Source organism: Varanus komodoensis, unplaced genomic scaffold, assembly GCF_004798865.1.
Source record: "Varanus komodoensis strain SLA01 unplaced genomic scaffold, ASM479886v1 scaffold5, whole genome shotgun sequence".
NCBI classification, from domain to species: domain Eukaryota; kingdom Metazoa; phylum Chordata; class Lepidosauria; order Squamata; family Varanidae; genus Varanus; species Varanus komodoensis.
Window position 1 is genome coordinate 6,470,290 of NW_025336087.1, and position 19,229 is coordinate 6,489,518.

General features: G+C 42.3%; 1 protein-coding gene across 2 annotated transcripts in view; it reads right to left on the reverse strand.

Annotated features, from left to right (window-relative positions):
- PDE4D (phosphodiesterase 4D) overlaps positions 1–19,229 on the reverse strand; it is a 666,530-nt gene that overhangs the window by 558,332 nt on the left and 88,969 nt on the right. For both annotated transcript variants that reach the window (XM_044446038.1, XM_044446048.1), the window contains exon 2: positions 17,645–17,880. In XM_044446038.1, the coding sequence (XP_044301973.1) occupies positions 17,645–17,880 (236 nt within the window). The remainder of the gene's footprint in view (positions 1–17,644; positions 17,881–19,229) is intronic.

Genomic DNA, 19,229 nt, shown 5'->3' on the forward strand with positions numbered 1-19,229 from the left:
CCACTTAATTTTCAGTGCAGACACTGCCCAGCTGAGCTGCAAAGACATGAAGGCAGAGAGTAGCCTTCTCTCTGAATTTATTGTTAATGAATTTGGATAGGGCCCTAGCAAGCCTGAATTTCTGCATTTCTATTACTGTGAAGAATGCAGCTTTAAGTTCAGCGGAAGAAACAGAAGCAAATGAACAGGAAATATCACGTACTGCATAATATGCAAGACACTAACAATTGATCAGAGGATGCACGCACAATTAATCTTCTAGATTTTAGAGTTATGCAATACATACAAGAAACTTGTCCCCAAAAGTGTCCTTAACAAAGAACTACTGTCAGAAGGAGGAGAATTAGGTGGGAAAGTGTTCACAAAGACTCATAGATGCACTTGCCATTGGTGAGCAAACATTGTAACAGAGCATGCAGCATCAAGGAAAGCCTCTGTACTTTGGCCAAGCATAAAAAATGGGATTCACCCTGACAGTGTGAGGAGATTTGGAGAAACTGGGAAAGCATCTAGACTTTGCTGTGACAATATCCCTGAGGGTCTGTACAACAGACACAACTGAGAACAAAGGAAAGGGATCTTCCTTCCAGGGATAAAGGCAAGCATCATCAAGCACATGCCTTGGATTCCAGGAAGGCAGATTTTTAATTCACCTGGAGAAATGATAGTCAGGACCTTATAGCTAGAAAAACAAACAGAGCCTTTGATTGGTGAGTGTTCCTGAAGGAGGGGTCACTTAAAGAACAATTACAAGCAAATGCAACAAGACAGAAAAAGTAATTGGAGAGATCTAAATGTGACTTGCACTAAAAGCTACATGTTTTATTATTACATCCCTATCTCACTTTTTTCCCTTCATGGAACCCAAGGGAGAGAGTCTTCCTTCTCTCCCTTTTATCCTCACAACAAGCCAGTGAGGTAGCTAAGGTCCCAAAGTCACCCACCCCTATGCCACACTGGCTCTTTAAGAATACACATATAAGAATGGAAGGAAGATCAAATAGCTAAGAATTGTAGAGACCATCTTTCCATTTGTAGCTCAGGATTGATACGTCAGGAAGCAGCCAGTTAATTCAGTTCAAGTGGCAGGGCTCAATGAATTTCATCTTAGGGTCCTAGGAGAACTTATTGGTGTACTCACAGAATCTCTAACACATAATCTTAGAAAAAATCCTAGAGAGCAGCCACAAGGCTGGACATGGACAAATTTTCTGACCTGAAAAAGAGGAAATAAGGCTCTGAGAAACTACAAGCCAGTCGTCTGACTTTATCAGGGAAGGTACTAGAAAAGATAGTAAAACAGTCACTTTGTAAGCTCTTCGATAACAATATAGTAATTCATAAAAGCCAATATAGTTTTGTTAACAAATGCTGATAGACTAATCTTGTCTTTTTTCTTTGGGTTACTAGCTTAATGAATTGTGGGAGTGGGGTGCAAGTAAGTTATCTCGATTTCAACATAATGTTTGACAAAGCACCTCATGATATTTTGGCTAGCAAACCAATTCAACATAGGGTAGATGATAATATTGTCATGTCAATTCACAGCTGGCTGGAAAGAAAATGCAACATGAACGCAGCAAAAGTTGCTCACAAAACTGGGGAGGGTTTGGAGGAAGCACTGCAGAGTTCTGACTGAAGCCCTGTACTCTTAAACATTTTTTCACCAATGATTTCAATAAAGGGATAAAGGGAATCTTTATCATGTTTACAGATAACATAAAACTGGGAGGAATAGCTAACACCTCTGAAGGAAGGAATAAAATTTGGAATGGCCTTGACAGAATGGGAGACTGGAGGGAAACCAACAACAGGAAATTCAGCAGAGATACAGTTGCAAGTTTTGTATCTTGAAAAAAGAAAATATGCAGATACATGATACTAGGGTTAGCAATAGTATATGTGAACTTGCATCAGCATTGTGGGGTGGATGAAATGAAGGCTAATGTGTTTTAAGTGGCTTTATTAGAAAAATAGTTTGCATATCCACATAATAGTTCTACTTTATTATACACTAGTCAGACCTCATTTGAAATCAATGCAGTGAAATGCCTCTCCTCGTTCTGTTGCATTGATGAAAGCAACTGCTTGTCCCGCAGGACTTTCAGACTTCTAAAAATAAGATCAGAAAACACAGGTGGAAACACATTTCCGGATTGAGACAGGTCAGGTCAGTGCTGCTTCCTTCTGCAAACTCCATTGGCCTGTCTCCCTCTGGAAACAAGAGCTTTCACTCATGAAAACCCCAAACAGTTTTCATAACTGTTTCATAAACAAACAGTTTCTGCCATGAGCACATGTGTACAATAAGATGCTACCTAACGGGTTCATGTTGTGAGTTGTAGGCAGCACGCCTTAAGGAAATAGGCAAGTTAGAGCAGGTTCAGAGGAAACCTGAACCTGGAGGAAACCTTGTGCCACCAAAAATGGCACCAGGTACAGAGAATAAGTCCTATGCATAAAAATGGAAGCAACTGGATGTGTTTGTCTTGGAGAAGACTGACAAATAAGCATAACAGTATCCTTCAGAAAGCTATAGGGCCATCACATACAAGAGGGATAAAATTAGTTTTCTGTGCTGACCCAAGGAGCAGAACTACATTACAGGAAGGCACATTGTACTTGAGCTTTAGGGGGAAACCTTAATGGCAAAGTAGTTCAACAATGGAACCAATTACCTAGACAGATGATAAGCAATCCTTCAATGGCTTTTCAGATTAGGAAGCTCTGTTGTGCAGTTCATGAGCTATAGTCCAACGCATACTAAAAATACTGCACAAGTAAATTACCAGTGATTCATCCTATTTGTTCCATGTTGGTCAGGCTCATTAGAACAGTGCATGGAGTCTTGCCCAGCCACCTGTGTCCATCATAACCCATCTCCAAAAATGGACAGCCGTATCAGAAAACCTTGGGAAACCAGGCTGCTTTACATCAATGCTTATTTGCTTAGCTTTCCCTTGATTTAGTTTTATTCACAGATTCAACATATGACTTCAAATTCACAATTTGCCATGCAGCTTATTTGTGCAGGATGAGTAATGTCTGAATGACAGAGATCACTGGAATTAGCAACAGGAAATTGCAATTAGAACATGTATGGTATGACGGCAGGGGGGAGTTGTACAGGAGTTAAAAATATATTTCTACCTTGCTCATTTGTCATTGGCTTGGAGATTTCTATGACGTTCATTCCTTGTGCCTGCTTTAGTAGCGATTGCAAGAAATACTTTAGTTCATTAATACCTACCTGATGCTACAAATAATGCACAACCTGATGTTATTTCTTTTGGATCTCTTCTCAGAAGCCACATTTTCTATTTATCTTCACTTCAGCATCCTAATTCCCATGTCCTACTGTAACTTGGCCTGCAACTAAGTCTAAGTAGAGGTAACTGAAACAGCTACCTGTTCGGTCCTTGCTTGCTCTTCCTTCCACTTTTGTTGTTTCCCTGTGTTGAATTTTAGACTGTGAGCACTGTGGGGCAGAGACCTGTCCTATTATGTGATGTCAGGCAGGAAGAGACAGAACTATTATTACTATTAATTTTATTTCCATACCATTCAATAGCTGAAGGTAGATTGGGAAGTAGGCATCAGAATGACTGGCAGTAGATTAGCAAGGATTTCTTGGCCTGGAAAACCTGCTTTTCCTCCTTCTAAAAGTGCTGTAAAACTCTCTAATCTGGAGTGATTCCAGTACAGACTGGTGCTTGTAAATGCAGCTCATCTTGGTAATGTACTCCTGGGGGGCAGTGAATGACTGGCTCCTCCCCGACAGCTGCTGTAATGCGTCACTGGTATTCATTGATTTATTTGCTTGCCTTATTTATTGAATCTATATCTCAGCAGCCTTTCATAATCATAGTCTTCCCAAGGTCGCTTACAGTTTTAAAGCAAAATAATTTGACACATAAATATTCATAAGGTCACATGAAATAAACAACCAATTTTAAGTACAATTGCTTATGATAAAACACCGTTGCAAAATATCCATTAGCATCATAACACCATATTTTTTCCCAAGGAAAAGCTATGAAGAAAGAAGGTTTTTCATTTTTTTTCATTTTTTTTCTTTCAAAGTGGCATTCTTGGGAGGGAATTCCATGCATAAGGGCTTCTACTTAAAACACCCTGTCATGCAAACTGACGGCACCAAATAAAGACATATCCATCATACAAAATTAACTAGGGCTCTGGCAATACCCACTAAGCACTAGACCCTGACATACTGCAAGTGCTCTCAAGTTTGCCATGGCACAAGTAAGTGGACATTAATAGCTGAGGTACGTAACAGGACCATGTGTTGGTGGGGCGTATGTTGTAGGTTAGAGTGATATTTATGCTAATCAGCCCTTTTGTCCTGGCCAGTATTTAGCTGTAGAGAGGACTGGCTATCCAACTGGATGCTCAGCTAGGATTTGAAGGAAAAACGGTATTGCTGCAAGACAACATTGGCAGCAGCTCTGCCGTTAAACCCAGTAAAGACGACCACGGGAAGGCAAACACCACTGGCACCATGGACAGCGCTATGTAAGAGCAGCAGGGCTGAGATAACCCCTCATGAAAAGGTGTAGGATTTCTGATGGTTCTTGGCATTGGGGTGACTAGTGCCTCCCAAGAGTTAAAGTCCTTTTCCAGGCATGAGACTGCAAAAGTTTTTCTCTGAAGAGCCTGCAGTGGCATTTGAGGGGTGAGGCAGGAAGAATCAGGGCTGCATCCCCTGGCTTGCCTTGGCATCCTAGCCAGCGCCATGAGGCCATTCAAGTGCCCAGCTCGTTTTTGGGAGACCCAAGTTCAAATCTCCACTCAGCCCTAAAACTAACGGGTGACCTTGGACCAGCCACCAGCTCATCCTGACCTTCTTCACGGGATTCTTTTGAGGATGAAAATGATGCTACAGAAGCCACACAGAGCCTCCTTTCAGGGAAGGTGATAATAAGTATAATAAATAAAATTCACATGAAACAACAGTGTAAGTAAATACACATAGGCTCATACATGCATTGTCTGTGGACTCCCTATTGTCTGTGGTACCAGACCATGCATCTGTTGTGTTCCTACACATGACCTCAGTGAATTTTATACGCTTAGTATATATTATATTTAGATCTTCCTTTTTCCCCTCTGGTGAGGAATCCAAGGCAGCTTACACAGCCCTTCTTCTCTCCATGTCATCCTCAGAACTACCCTGTGAGGCAGGTTACTCTAAGAACCAGTGAATGACCCAAAGTCATGCAGCTGCTTCATGGCTGAGTGGGGACTAGAACTTGGGTCTCCCCAGTTCAGTCAGACATGCTAATGGCTGCACTACATTGGAGCACATGTTGGTCAAGGGCGGTCCAGTGGGTACAATTCACTAAGTGTTCATATGTTCCTAAATGGATACATAGCCCCGAGTCTGGAGGCTTGGTGTCACCCCAAAGAAAACTCGAAGGCTGGTGGGACAATATTGTTTCCTTCTTCTCTTAGTCTAAGTAGTATCCTTAAGAGAGTCAAAAGTTTTGCAGGAAATGGTAGTAGAAATGACTTTGAAATCACTGTATTTTTCAGATGAATCTGTTGAGGAAGCACAGGAAGAAGCGCAGGCGCTCCAACAAGCTCCGATATAGTCAGCTAATCTCAGTTCCATAAAATGGAAATCCTTTTCCAGCCTTTTCTAGCAACTCAGTCCAAAACCAATTTGAAGTTTTCATTCATTCTTTTCTGCCAGCAATTCAGTGGCTGCATTCCAGGAAATGACAATCAGAGTTGACTGAAGGGATTTTGCTGGAGTTGAACTGGCCAGTTGATCAACCCTGGCTTCTGCTTAGAGAGAGAGACAACATAGCCACAGCGCCAAGGGAAAAGATGCTCCACAGGCTGGGGCAGTAATTCGCATTAGGAAAAATTTTCCACCTTTCCCACTAACTCTTAACCAGATGTTTACTTTTCAGGATATCAGATACTGTATATTCAGCAATTTAGGAACATAACCTATTTCATATTCCATATACTTGCTTGTATCAGCAAGTAACTGATAATCAGCAAGTAACACTCAAAACAAAATGCCAGAACTGTACCTGCAAGTTAATTAACAGGAATATTTTAATGAATCATAGCAGGCTCATCAGTTCTGGGTGGAATGAAAATTCTTAATAAATGGAAGAGATTTTGTGTCCTTCAAACTGAGAACTGTCTCGCAAGTATTTCTCTTCTTTGTTACCTTTGTATCTCACAGAAAATATGAACACAATATGCTGGATCCATAGAAACCAATAAAACAACAAACACTAGCAGTGGAACAATTACAGCATATAACCAGGGAGAACTTAGAAACTCACAGAGGCTTAGAACTGAAGCCCCAAATTTGGAAGCTGGTGGACACATTTGTAATTGAGTGTTATGGTTATTGTTGTTATTACTATTAATTTCATTTCTAAACAAGCCCAAAGCCAAAGTCAAAGTTCTCTGGTAGTTTACAAACACAGGTACAATTGTACAATACATAATAAGAGTATACATACAATGAAATGCAATGTAAAATTCTAATATTTAAAATTTAAACAAAACAGTATCAAGCAGTTTTAATAAAAACTAGACCTTTTGCTTTCACAAAGTGGCCATCATGGGATGGTGCTTTCCCATTAATAAAATCACTGCCTTTTATGCCTTAGAAGGGTGATTAAACAAAAAAGGCTGACAATGTAATCCTAGGCTTAATTGTCATCTTGTTCAATAGGACTTGCACACAGGTAAGTGTGTCTAACCTCTTTCCTACCAAAGGCCAAATTCCATTTTGAGATTTCTTGGTAACAGTCTAGTGGTAGGTGAAAGAAACATGCAGGTGGGGTCAAAATTCCAAAAATGTAATATTTTCAATCTTTTCCTGGAAGGAAGCCTTAGAAGATAGGGGGAACTAACCAAATGCCCAAGGTATGGAACAATTGGCAGTTGCAGGAGAAGAGGAGGGGTTTCTGAGATGCCTTGAAAGTCCAGTTTTGAACCTCGGATCTGAGTTCTGCACCTCTTGTATGTAGGCTTACACTAAAAGGCCCAAGAGAACCTGTTGCTGTGGCCGCTGAGCAAGTTTTGGGGGCAGGACATACCAGAGGTGGCATGCCTGGCTACAGCCTGTTTCATTTGCATCCAAAGGGGAGACTCAGATGAGGATTCCAGGCCAGGCCAGGCCAGGCCAGGTTTGCCAGCTTGTGCTTTAAAATAGAGCAATGCAGCAGTTCCAGAACCCCAGTCACCCACATACCATTTCTGTGGTGAAGCAGCACACTGCAACCAAGAAATCAGCATATATAGTACTCAAGGCTAATCAAGTAGTGTAGAACATGAGGAAAACAACCTGCACAAGTGCTTCTCCTCTGGCACTAAAATTATGATAATAAAAGGGTGCTTTCTGTCCTTTCACGACACTCAAAGTTAACAGTCTTGGGTAGCTTGTTCAGCCTGGCTAATGTTAGGGCCGGCCTGTGCAGTTAGCATCCCTGAGACTGTGAACAAACCACATTTTCCAGATCTCCTTCAAAGTATGCCTGGCACATCACAGTAGTTTAATTCTGAGGTCACCAGAGCATCAATGTTGTAGCTGTCCTGAAACGTTGTCGTAAAGGATGGCATATAAATGTTTTAAATAAATAAATAAATGGATAACCACAGTGAAGCAACTTGTCAAGCTGTATGTTTCCCACAGCTTCTTTCCTAATATCATCTTCTGTTTTTATTTTATTTAACTTCTGTTTTGACTTTTTATACTGCCCATCAGCCAAAATACTCACAATCCATTGAAACACAGTCTAAAATGCACAATATAAAAAACAGTCAGAAAAAATACCATATTTTTGGAGACTCTACAGTCTTCTACAGTAATCTTGCATGTTTCCACACGTCTCTCCACCATTTGCACCTGATGCACTTTGTCAGAAGGAAAACATCACCAAAAAGAAGCAACAACCTTTCTGATGAAAGGCAGAATACCTAAACACCCCAGGAAGTGTACAGGGGAACACCACTGCTGTCCCTGCTTAAGTGTCAGGATGGGCAAACCTTACATTTCACTTTTTCCATTGTTCAGATTTTTTAAAAAAATTCAAGTTCTTTCCCTCTCTGATAATGATCTTTGGTAAGTTCTGATTTGAAACAATCTGAAATAAAATCCTCACTCATCCAAATAACCCAAATTCAATAACAACAGCTATTCCCAACATGGAGACGACCTGAATATACCAGGCTACTACATAGTGCAGGGTTCCCAACTTCTCTGGAACTTCTCTGGCACCACTATAAAATACCACATCAGTTTGGTCTCTATCCATCTTGTCTGTGAATCTTAGACTGCATATTGTTCAGTAAAAACTTGTTTCCTGTCTACTGGAGATAGTGATATCTCTCTAATAAGGGATTGTTCAATTGTTTGTGGTGCAATATAACTAATGTTTCTTTTAAACATATATTTTGGAAATGTGTCCAAGTTCTGCTTTTGATGGGGAGGTTATTACACAGATAAATTTTGTACAGGAGCAATATTTGATTTTCACTGGTGTAAATTTTTAAATCATTCATCTCCTTCATGAAAATTAACAGATGGAAGGGGGAAATGTTAACCCTAACCTTTTGACCACTAAAAGATTGATGTTACTGTACGGGAAGGATGAATACTCACTTGCTATAATGCAATGAATTGAGGACCTTGCAACAGTTTCATTGTATGAATAGGTGGCATATAGACCACCTTCAGTTGGATATTATTTGGATATCTGGTCCACTTTTTGTTGGAGCCCATGTATAATTACTTAGAACATTGTATGCATTTCAAACAAATGTTTAAATATTTTTAAAAATGGGGAGACATTTTTGGGTGCCCAGAGGCATCCTGTTGGATCCCTGATACAGTTGTTAAGAGAAGAAAAAGAAAGGTGGCAACCACACTTCAGCACTAACAGGACTGAACATCCATGATTCAGACCCTTACCTTGAAAGGCTAAGCACTCAGACTCCTGAATGGATGAATCTGTCAGTTTCAGTTTCTTCCACATTAGATTTAAAAAAATATCAAGTTCTTTTTGTGGAGAACTTTGTGACTATAGAGAACTTTAGAATGTTGGTAAATTCTTACCAAAGCAAACTGAAATAAAATTCTTCCCCATCCCACTATGGTAGTAACAATAGCAGCATTCTACCATTTGTTATGCTCATCCCAGCCCTACCTGATTATTAACAATCCAGTGAACCCACACTAACGCAAGGAATAAAGGCTGCCATCTCAAACGTGACCAAGTTCAAATTTAATAGTCATCAGCAAGGTACATTTGCATGAAACCAGCAGGAGGATCAGAGAGCATCCTTTCCTGTTAAGTTCCTTTGAAGATGAAACACCTTCAGGATGGTGAATCTTTGTAAAGCAAAACTGTATTCAAACAGTTGATCATTAATACAAGTCAAATACAACTCAATCGCACTGCCTGAGTAAATTAGAGGTTAGAATCTTGTTCCTCACATCAAGCAATTTGCAATCAGGTGCTTTCTGGAAGACACTTCAGATATACTCCAGAGAAAGGTGAGAGAGTCAAAGCTAAAAACAACAACAACCAACAGAAATAGCCAGAAATACAAAGATTTAGCCCTCTGCAGGCTTTAGAGAAAATATGGACTATAGAGGTAATACATGCTGTACAGAATTAATTAATTTCATTATTTGTATTCTAATCTCATGGGAACATGGGGCTGCCATACTTCCAAACAGCCTGGAAGTATCAGCTGGTCCAAAATACAACCACTGGCAAAGTATATCATCCTTCCTCAACCTTGAGCTGCAAAGAAATGTTGAACTGCAACCCCATTCTCCCCAGCCATCACGCTTATCTTGTCTAATTATACCTACTCTGATGGGCAGCAGCATTTTAAGATCTTAAACAGAGGTCTTCCCCATCACCTGCTTCCTGGTCCATCCCTCCCTTTCTTTCATGTGCATGAAATATAAAGAATTGAGCCTGCATGGAAATCATATGCTATACCACTAATCTACGAAGCTATTGGTTTTAAGTGCTATAAAGTGTTGCAGGGTGAAATGCTCCTGTTCAGGAAGCCAGCCCATGAGGCCTCCCTTCCATACTCCATTGTGTTCCTTCTCACCCTGTTTTTCATTCTCTGCAACAATCACCCAGCATTCAACAAGCATTCAACAAGCTCAGTCCACACTGGACTGTTTTGTCCCCTAAAGATACTTCAGTTCTTTCTGGAAACATTGGGGGTTTCCCAGGCCTACCAATAGGTGTGTATGTGGATGGTGCTGTTTTGACTCCATAAGGATTCTGACTCAGAGAATGAGTTCTTTATGCATGTATAAAATGCTGTTATTTATTTATTTATTTATTTATTTATTTATTTAAGGACTTCTATGCTGCCCCATTCGCCAAAGCCTCGGGGCGGCTCACAACCATAAATAAATAGAATTTAATAAAACAATATAAATTAACAATATAAATTAAGTCTCCCTGGCCAAAGAATAAAATGAATAAATAATATTAACAATTAAAATAACTTTTGAATAAAAAGGTCTTCGCCTGGCACCGAAAAACAAATAACGACGGTGCCAGGCGGACCTCTCTGGGGAGCGCATTCCATAGGTTGGGCGCCACCACAGAGAAAGCCCTCCTCCGAGTACTTACCCTCCTAATTTCCTTCACGGAGGGTTCCCGGAGAAGGGCCTCTCCCGCTGATCTCAAGGAGCGGGAGGGCATGTATGGACGTAAGCGCTCCTTTAGGTAACCAGGACCCAAGCCGTTAAGGGCTTTACAGGTCATCACCAACACCTTGAATTGGGCCAGGACTTCAATGAGAAGCCAGTGAAGCTGACTGAGGACTGGAGTCATGTGAACATAACGCCCAGTCCCCATCAGCAGCCTGGCAGCTCTATTTTGAACCAATTGAAGTATCCAGACCGTCTTCAAGGGCAGCCCCACGTAGAGCACGTTACAGAAGTAAAGTCGGGAAGTCACCAACGTGTGTGTCACTGTTGCCAGGCAGTCGTTCTCCAGGTAGGAACGCAGCTGATGGATCAGCTGAAGCTGAAAGAAAGTGCTCCTCGCCACCGCTGTCACCTGAGCTTCCAGTGAAAGCTCTGGGTCGAGGAGCACTCCCAAGCTGCGGACCTGGTCTCTAAGAGGGAGTGCAACACCATTCAGGACTAGGTTCAATTCACCCTCCCCAAAGTCCGATCCGCCAACCAACAGGACCTCCATCTTGTCTGGACTGAGCTTCAGTTTATTGGCCCTCATCCAGCCCATTACCTCAGCCAGGCACCGGTTCAGTACAGCCACTGCCTCACCTGGATTGGTGGAAAACGAGAGGTAGAGCTGGGTATCATCAGTGTACTGATGATTCCACAGCCCACACCTCCTGATGACCTCTCCCAGTGGTTTCATGTAGATGTTAAACAGCAAAGGGGACAAAATGGATCCCTGTGGTACTCCATGGCATAGCTGCCATGGCGCAGAGCCATAGTTCCCCAGCACCACCTTCTGGAATTGGCCATTGAGATAGGAGCAGAACCACTGCAAAGCAGTGCCTCCGACCCCCAATCCCACTAGCCTATCCAGAAGGATACCATGGTCGATGGTATCGAAATCCACTGAGAGGTCCAGAAGAACCAACAGGGACGCACTCCCCCTGTCCTTCTCCCTGCACAGGTCATCGTACAGGGCGACCAAGGCAGATTCAGTACCATACCCGGGTCTGAAGCCGGACTGAAATGGGTCCAGATAATCAGTTTCATCCAAGAAAGCTTGGAGTTGTCCCACCACCGCCCGTTCCAACACCTTGCCCAGAAACGGGATGTTGGCCACTGGTCTATAATATAATCTCTCGATCCAGTGACACTTTCTTCAGGACCGGTTAGACTACCGCTTCCTTTAAAGGGCCAGGTACCCAGCCATCCCACAGAGAGGCGTTAACCACTTCCAGGATCCAGGTCCCTATCCCGTGCTTGGTGTTGTTTATTAACCAAGATGGGCAAGGATCCAATAGGCAAGTGGTGGGACATACTCGTCCAAGCACCTTGTCCACATCATCAGGCTACAATAACTGAAATTCATCCATTAATTTTGGACCAGACGGCGACATTGGTATCTCCCCAGAAGCCTCTGAATCACTAGTAGAGTTTAGCTCGTGACAAATCTGAGCGATTTTCTCCCTGAAATGCTTGGCAAAGTCATCACAGCAGGCCTTCGAGAGTGGAACCAGATCTTTCTTAGGGCCAGGACGGACCAGCCCTTGTACCATCCGAAAAAGCTCCACCGGACGGCATTTTAAGGAGGCAATGGAAACGGAGAAGAATTTCTTTTTACCGCCCTCACCGCCACAGCATAGGCCTGACAATGGGCTCTTAAGTGTGTTTGGTCAGATTCATCCCATGATCTCCTCCCCCTACGCTCTAGCCGTCTTCCAGCCTGCTTCATCGCCCGCAATTCAGATGTATACCAAGGGGAAGAGTGGGCTCTGCCTGGCGGGAGAGGACGCTTAGGAGTGATCGTGTCAACAGCCCTAGTCATCTCCCAATTCCATAGTTCGACCAGAGCCTCGACAGGAGCACCAGTCTTGTCAGCCGGAAACTCCCCCAGGGCCTTCAGGAATCCATCCGGATCCATCCGGATCCGGGGGTGGACACACACAATCACATATTGTCATTGTGTTTTATCTTGCAGTTTTTAAAATTTGGATTTTTGGTGTTACTGGATTTTCTTTTTAAAACGTGCTTTTATATCTTTTAGAGAGCAGGCACAGATGGGCAGAAATATATTTCTAAGTATTGCTGGAGCATAGATGTGAGGATGGGCACTCTATCCTGCCAAACTATACAACTATAGCAAGAGCTATCCCTACATGCCTCTTGCTTCCAAAGGCACTCTCAATTTCTCCTCTTGTTTCAAGTGACATCTCATTATCGAGACATTTCACATCAGATTAAATCAACCAGCTGCACCATGCCTAAAAACATCGAGATCACAGCAAATAGTGGTTGCATTGCAATGCCAGGGAAGCAGCTTTGCAGGCAACCTGATGGCACCCAGCCTCAGTTGTTGCACTGCATGTAAAAATAATGCTTTGACAGGAATGAAAGAATGGCGGCAGTGCCAGGATGGCACTCTGTCCAGGTTTTTTTTAACCAGATGCCACTGAATTTACAAGATAACCACTGCTTGTGGATAAGAGGATGGATTGAAGGATAGATTTGCCTTATTTACCGTTGTGTCCAGAGATGTGTGTGTGTTGTTTGTAAAGTATGTGTATAGAGTAGGATTTTGTATTTCCTTGGTAACATGTGGATTTCTGTGTTATGAGTGGGGTTGCCCTTGATGAGTGCTTAGAAACTTTAACTGGAGACAAATGTGTCTGAATTAGCCAAAGCACACAGTAGAGAACATATCTCATCTGTCTTCTAGAGGGCCCCAGTAAATGCCTCTTAGTTTCTGGAATGAAATCTAGGTTAGCTTTTGATCCAAACAATTTGGACACAATTGGGGTACTAGGATTGATGCAACCCTGTGGTGCAGGAGGTAGAATGATGGCCTATGAACAGGGAGTCCCTTGTTCAAATCCCTCTTCAGATCACAAGGTGGTCTTGGCTCAGTCTCAACTGCTCTGCCTAATCTCCCGTACAGGACTATTGGGAGGATACAGGGGAGAGCGCAAAATTCCCGACTCAAAATACATCATCATGCAAATACGATAGCTGTCTTTGCTGCAAAAGAAGCGCAACATTTTTAAATAATAAGTATGAAGAACAGCTTTCTGAAATTCCACTGAGAAGATCCAAAGTTGAAATTTGAGTGGATTCAGACATTCCATCCAATGAAGGATGAGTTCATCAGAAGGACATACTCCTATCATTCTGCTTGAGTGTATTCAAAACTCAAATAATGGGTAGTATCCAACTCTGCCACGATACTAGCAGAATTAAATGCTGGTGATATGGCTTGCTGGTCCAACTGGTAACTAGTCCAGATATGCAGTTCTGGAATGAGGCATAAAAGTGAGCTTGGCTGACTTGTCTTATGTTGGTAATGCTAATTTGGCCTGGTTTCTGGGGTTGCAGTAGCATGTGCACTAGCTCCCCATTGTGCTAGTATTTTTGCTCACTAATGCAATATGTTGTGTAGTGGTAAACCGCCAGTGCTGGATACTGCCAAAAGAAATCAGCCAATACAGGACGGAAAATCTAGATAACCCAAGCTCATACACTGGAAAATATGTTTTAAAAGCATAATTCCATCCTTGGAAAGTTTCTTATCTTACAGAAGTCATTTTGTATTACCATGAGCTGTCCCAAGATAGACATTCCTACCAAACAAGTTTTCTGCACATTGGCAGGGTCTTGTAAGCATATAATCATAAAACATTATGAGTAACAGCTAATGTGATTTTCATTTCACACTGCAACCAAGCTACCACACAACAGTTACAATTATCATTTTAGGAAATGTTGTTGTATGAACCAACTTTGGATTTCCAGTTTTAAGTGAACTTTTCACCCATGTTCACATCAAGTTTTCTTTTCAAACATCAAAGAGACAAAGATCTTTGTAGTCTTATCAAAGCTCCCAAGTTTCCATATAGTACATGGATTTTTCAAAACCCCTGAGATGCTGACCCACACACAGAATTTCAAATGATAGACATTTTTCAGCTATGGAGAATACCTTTCTCTGCATATTTAATATACACTGGTCAAAAGCATGTTCCTGAAAGCAGGGAAGTGACTAAGGAAGAAACCTAATCTATTTGAAAGATGCCAACAATTACAGTTCCACAGTAATGAAAGAACATTCAGAGAGAGTATAAAAGATTTAAGAGAAGTGTTACACCAGTAACTGCTGTAGACATAAGATCCCCCCATCCCTGGTTAGTAGCACATATAATGTACCCTTCCCCAGTCCTGGGTTATAAAATAATTCCCCATAAAAATTCAAGGCTGAATTAAATGAGTACAAGAACTGAATGCACAAGTGTCTTATGAAGGATGCTCGCATTCCTCTAATATCTCCAGAGACTGCATGCTGTGAAAAGCATCTCACCTATCAGCTATCCCACAGCATCACGCTGCAAAACAGCGGTTCACATCAGCATGCCCACCAACGAGAACATGCCCTTTGTAGTTACCCGGAGAAACAATTTAATTTGAAGGCATCTTCCATTTCAGTATGCAATGCAAGGACTGCGACATTCATCAGGGACCTTTTTCATATTTTTGTCACTAATCTATGATGTTCTCATTGGCAATTCAGAATGATGTTCGGTTTCAGGTTGTGGCCATCAGGTAAGCAATGCAAGAGACCAAATGTCTAGGATTGGTGTTTTCAATTTCACAATACTTCATTCCTGTCATGATTTTGGGGATCTTGGGATAATGGATATGTTTGCGATGTTGGGCTGACAACCCCTTTTCCCACCTGCAGCGCTGAGCCCAGCAAGCGTGAGAGATCTGGAAGCCTGGACAAAGCACTGTGCAGGGTCTCTGCAATGGCCACAAACATTTCTTAGACTTCTCAGACCAGTTGCAACTACAGCAACTCACACTCGGGCCCATTGACAGGCATTAGGTAAATGGACCACCACAAGTGTGGCGCTTTCAGCAGGTTCTAGGCAACCATATCAGGACCTGCCTAGTCATGCTGTATTTTAGCTGCAAGGTAAGGTCTAGATCAGGCAGTCCAACTTTTCATATCTGGAGAGTTGCATGAGGACTTCAACACGGCACTCAGTTCCTTCAGAATGAATTTTATTTCCATATCATAAAGTGTTTGCAATATATTTATTTAATTTACTATACACAATTAGTATAGTTAATTAATGATTGAATGAGGGGGAAAGCTGATATGAGGTCTCAAAGTTGGAATCAGGGGCAGCTGCTTAATTTTTAGATTATTTTAGGATTTTAGGACTAACTGAATGAAAGAGAATGCTCTGTGGGCCAGTGATCTCTGGGAAGAGCTGTGGGGTGGCCTATCTCTTTCTTCCCTCTTTCTCCTACCCAGAAACCTTCCCATGTGACTCTCCTGGCCCTTCCCTCCTTGTACTTGAGCTGACAAACTCTCCAGAGCATGCCCCACCCACTCTTGAACACTCTTGCACTCATCAGCTGGAGCAGTGCGGTGATGGTTGGGCAAGCTCCAGCCAGGCTGCTGGCCTGACCCACTCTCTTCCTGATGGCCTGGTGGCCTTGGGAGAACTGGCTGAAATCATGCCTGCGCCATCACTGGGATCTGGACTGGGGGAAGTGGGTGGAGCAAGTGGCAAGAGGGCCACAGAACAAGATCTTAGGAGCTGCACTGCAGCCCATGGTCTGTGTGCTGGACCACCCCAGTCTAGGCTATCTAAGCCTTCCTGTAGGCATGGTGGTACACACTGGGGTGGGGAGGGGGGTGGGCTCATATCTTCCTATCCTAAATGAACCTCTTACAATTTTTGCTCTCAGAGGTTTTGCTTCCCAAGATGATCCCAGTCAAACAGGAATCAGATAGGCAGCATGCAAATCAGATTAAGCTATAGCATCAAGTTGCCTATCTAAAGTGACTTATGAAAGTAGTTAAGGGCATTGATTTCATTCATTATCTTGTTCAATAGAGAGGAATTCAAAAGGATAAACTTCTGGTTGCTTTCCAAAGTGGTGCAGTCTCAGGCAGACAGAGCCATGTGCATTTTCTGAATTGCTGGGTGGATTCTGAGTCACCCTGTGATATGGGCAGTTAAGATGGACTGTGAGAACTAGTGAGTTGGGTACCCCTGCCTTCTGGGGCATCACTGGAGTGGCTGAGGATTCAGCATTCAGGTTGTGCATCCTTGCTCTACACCATGCAGTAAAGCGTAAATGCCAATGGCTACCCATTATGGACCAGTCACTTCCTCTTTCATGAGTCAAACACTCCTTCCCCCACACCCCTCTTTTCTGTGGCCTTTCTGCTGCACCAGAGAGAAATCTTCAATCTCTGGCTGTCCTTCCTTTCTTCCCTCTGCTTCTCTGTTCTTCCTCTGTTTCTATCTTAGCCTTTTATATCTTAAAAAACCTATTATTTCCCTTTCTCAGCTCTTACCAATCAGGAGGGAAGTTTCTTGTACTTAAGCTTCTCCTTTGACCTTCTCAAACTTTTTCTCCTCAAGTAGACATCCTGACTTCTACAATTTAACTACATTTTTCACTCAAGTCTTATGTAAACTTTTGGCTTCCTGAAAGGACAACCTAACTTCGATAATCTAACTAAGCATGAACACACAGACACAAAAACTCATAAGATTTAACCATATAATCTATAAAAATACAAATTGGAAGATAATTCTATGCCTTCATACTCCCTCAACCCATAATGCGGAAACGTTGTGTTTGTCTCCCAGATTTGGGAACGATGCTTCCTGAACCAACAAGCCAACAAGAAAGCAGCATCCTGGCATTTGTCTTTGACCATTGCTACCAGAACCACAATTGCAAACCTGACCATGTTATCAACCTCTTTTTAAGATGCCTTCCATCACTACCACCTTAATTGACTGGATAACAAAGAGTCAAATACTTTAACCACAGACCTCCAGGGCCTTGACTACCAGGACACCATCTCTCAGCTGTCATACACAAGTGGGAGCAGAGTTTCAAATCAATGTTTACCTGACAGATTCTGCAGCTGTGATAGCAATTAGTGGGAGCGTCCTCAGTGGAAGACTAGTGGGCCTCGGCACCATCTCTGGATCACCTTTTCTGTCCCAATCTGCCTGCTCCAGCTGCCTGAACGCCAAAGGGGGAAGCTGGAGATTGCGACAGGAGAGTCTCCTGACACGATATTGGTCCATCCCCTGAAGAGCCCCTTCATCTTCCTTATGGGAGCACAGTGTTTCCTCTGACACCTGCAACAACAGGAACAAATATTGCTTTTATAATTCGCTGCAGTTTCTTTTGTGAACTGCATCCATTATTCTAGGCATACCATTATGTTTTATTTAAAAAGCACTGAAGAGACGAGGCAGTGAAGAAACAGATTCCATTCATGCCCTTTACCAACAGTTGCTAGAGCAAGAATATGTGCCAGCCCAGTAGGATAAAGGCAAGAGCTATAAGGATGCTATGCAAAGAGGACTTCCATGATGCCGCTTTGGTCCTGCCAGCTCTTGCAGTGAAGCACAGATGGTCCATAGTAAGGACAGGAGGCAGCAGTGCAGCATTACCCCCAAATACATCTTCTGCACGCAGGACCTGCAATGCAGATGTCCACAGGCCTGTATCACATTTGTTATTAGGGGAAAAAAGATAGTATGCCCCAACTTTCTCCCTTCTTCATCCAAAAACACAAATCAGATCATGGCCAAATTGCAACAAAATGAGGCAAGGGGTATTGGCAGGTCGTTGTCTTCAGACTGTTTAACCTTCTCAGCTTTGGAGTGGCTCATAGTTACCTCATTTTCCAGAAGGACCTACATCATCTTATCTCACATACCATTTACCCATGTCTCCATCATTTCTAGGCTATATTACTATAATATCTGTACTTGGGATTGGCCTGGAGGAACGTAGCTAATGATGGCCACAAATTACAGATACCACTGCACCCACACCACTTCTATTCCATTTATGTCTTCTCAGGAATTTGTTTCTTAGACAATGAAATTGTGAAGAATTGGGCAATACAATATTGTTACTCACCCTGCCTTAACTAGTCTGACATCAGGTTACGTGAGGACTCACCAATAAGATCCTACATTCATTTTTGGATCATTTTCAAGTACTTTGTTTTTATGCCCCCAGTTGCAACAGCTGGATTGCAAAGGATTGGGTTTGTTCGGTGGTGGCCCCAAAACTATAACGCTCCTTTCTTATTGTTTGTAGCTTATATCCTTGGTGCAGTCTTTTAAGAAAGCTCTAAAATATATTTGTTCAAACTGACTTCTCTGCATAAGTAGTTAGTAACTGTGTTCCATGCTCAGCAATCTGAACCTGAGGTGAATTCCCTCCATTCTGATAGTGCTGTTTGGCTTTATCTCTGTGTGATTCTATCCAATGCCTTTGTGTTTCTGCAGTCACTTTGCAAGGATCTTTCTCGAAAAATGGAGAGAAATATATTGCAGATATGAAAAGAGGGTTAAGTTTAAGATTCGGTAATGGTTGGAAAAATAGAACGAATTCCAGGTCTCTAGTTTTGTTTCAAATAAATCAATGAAAAAGGAAACTTTGGAAAAAGGAACATTTATTTTGCCAAATA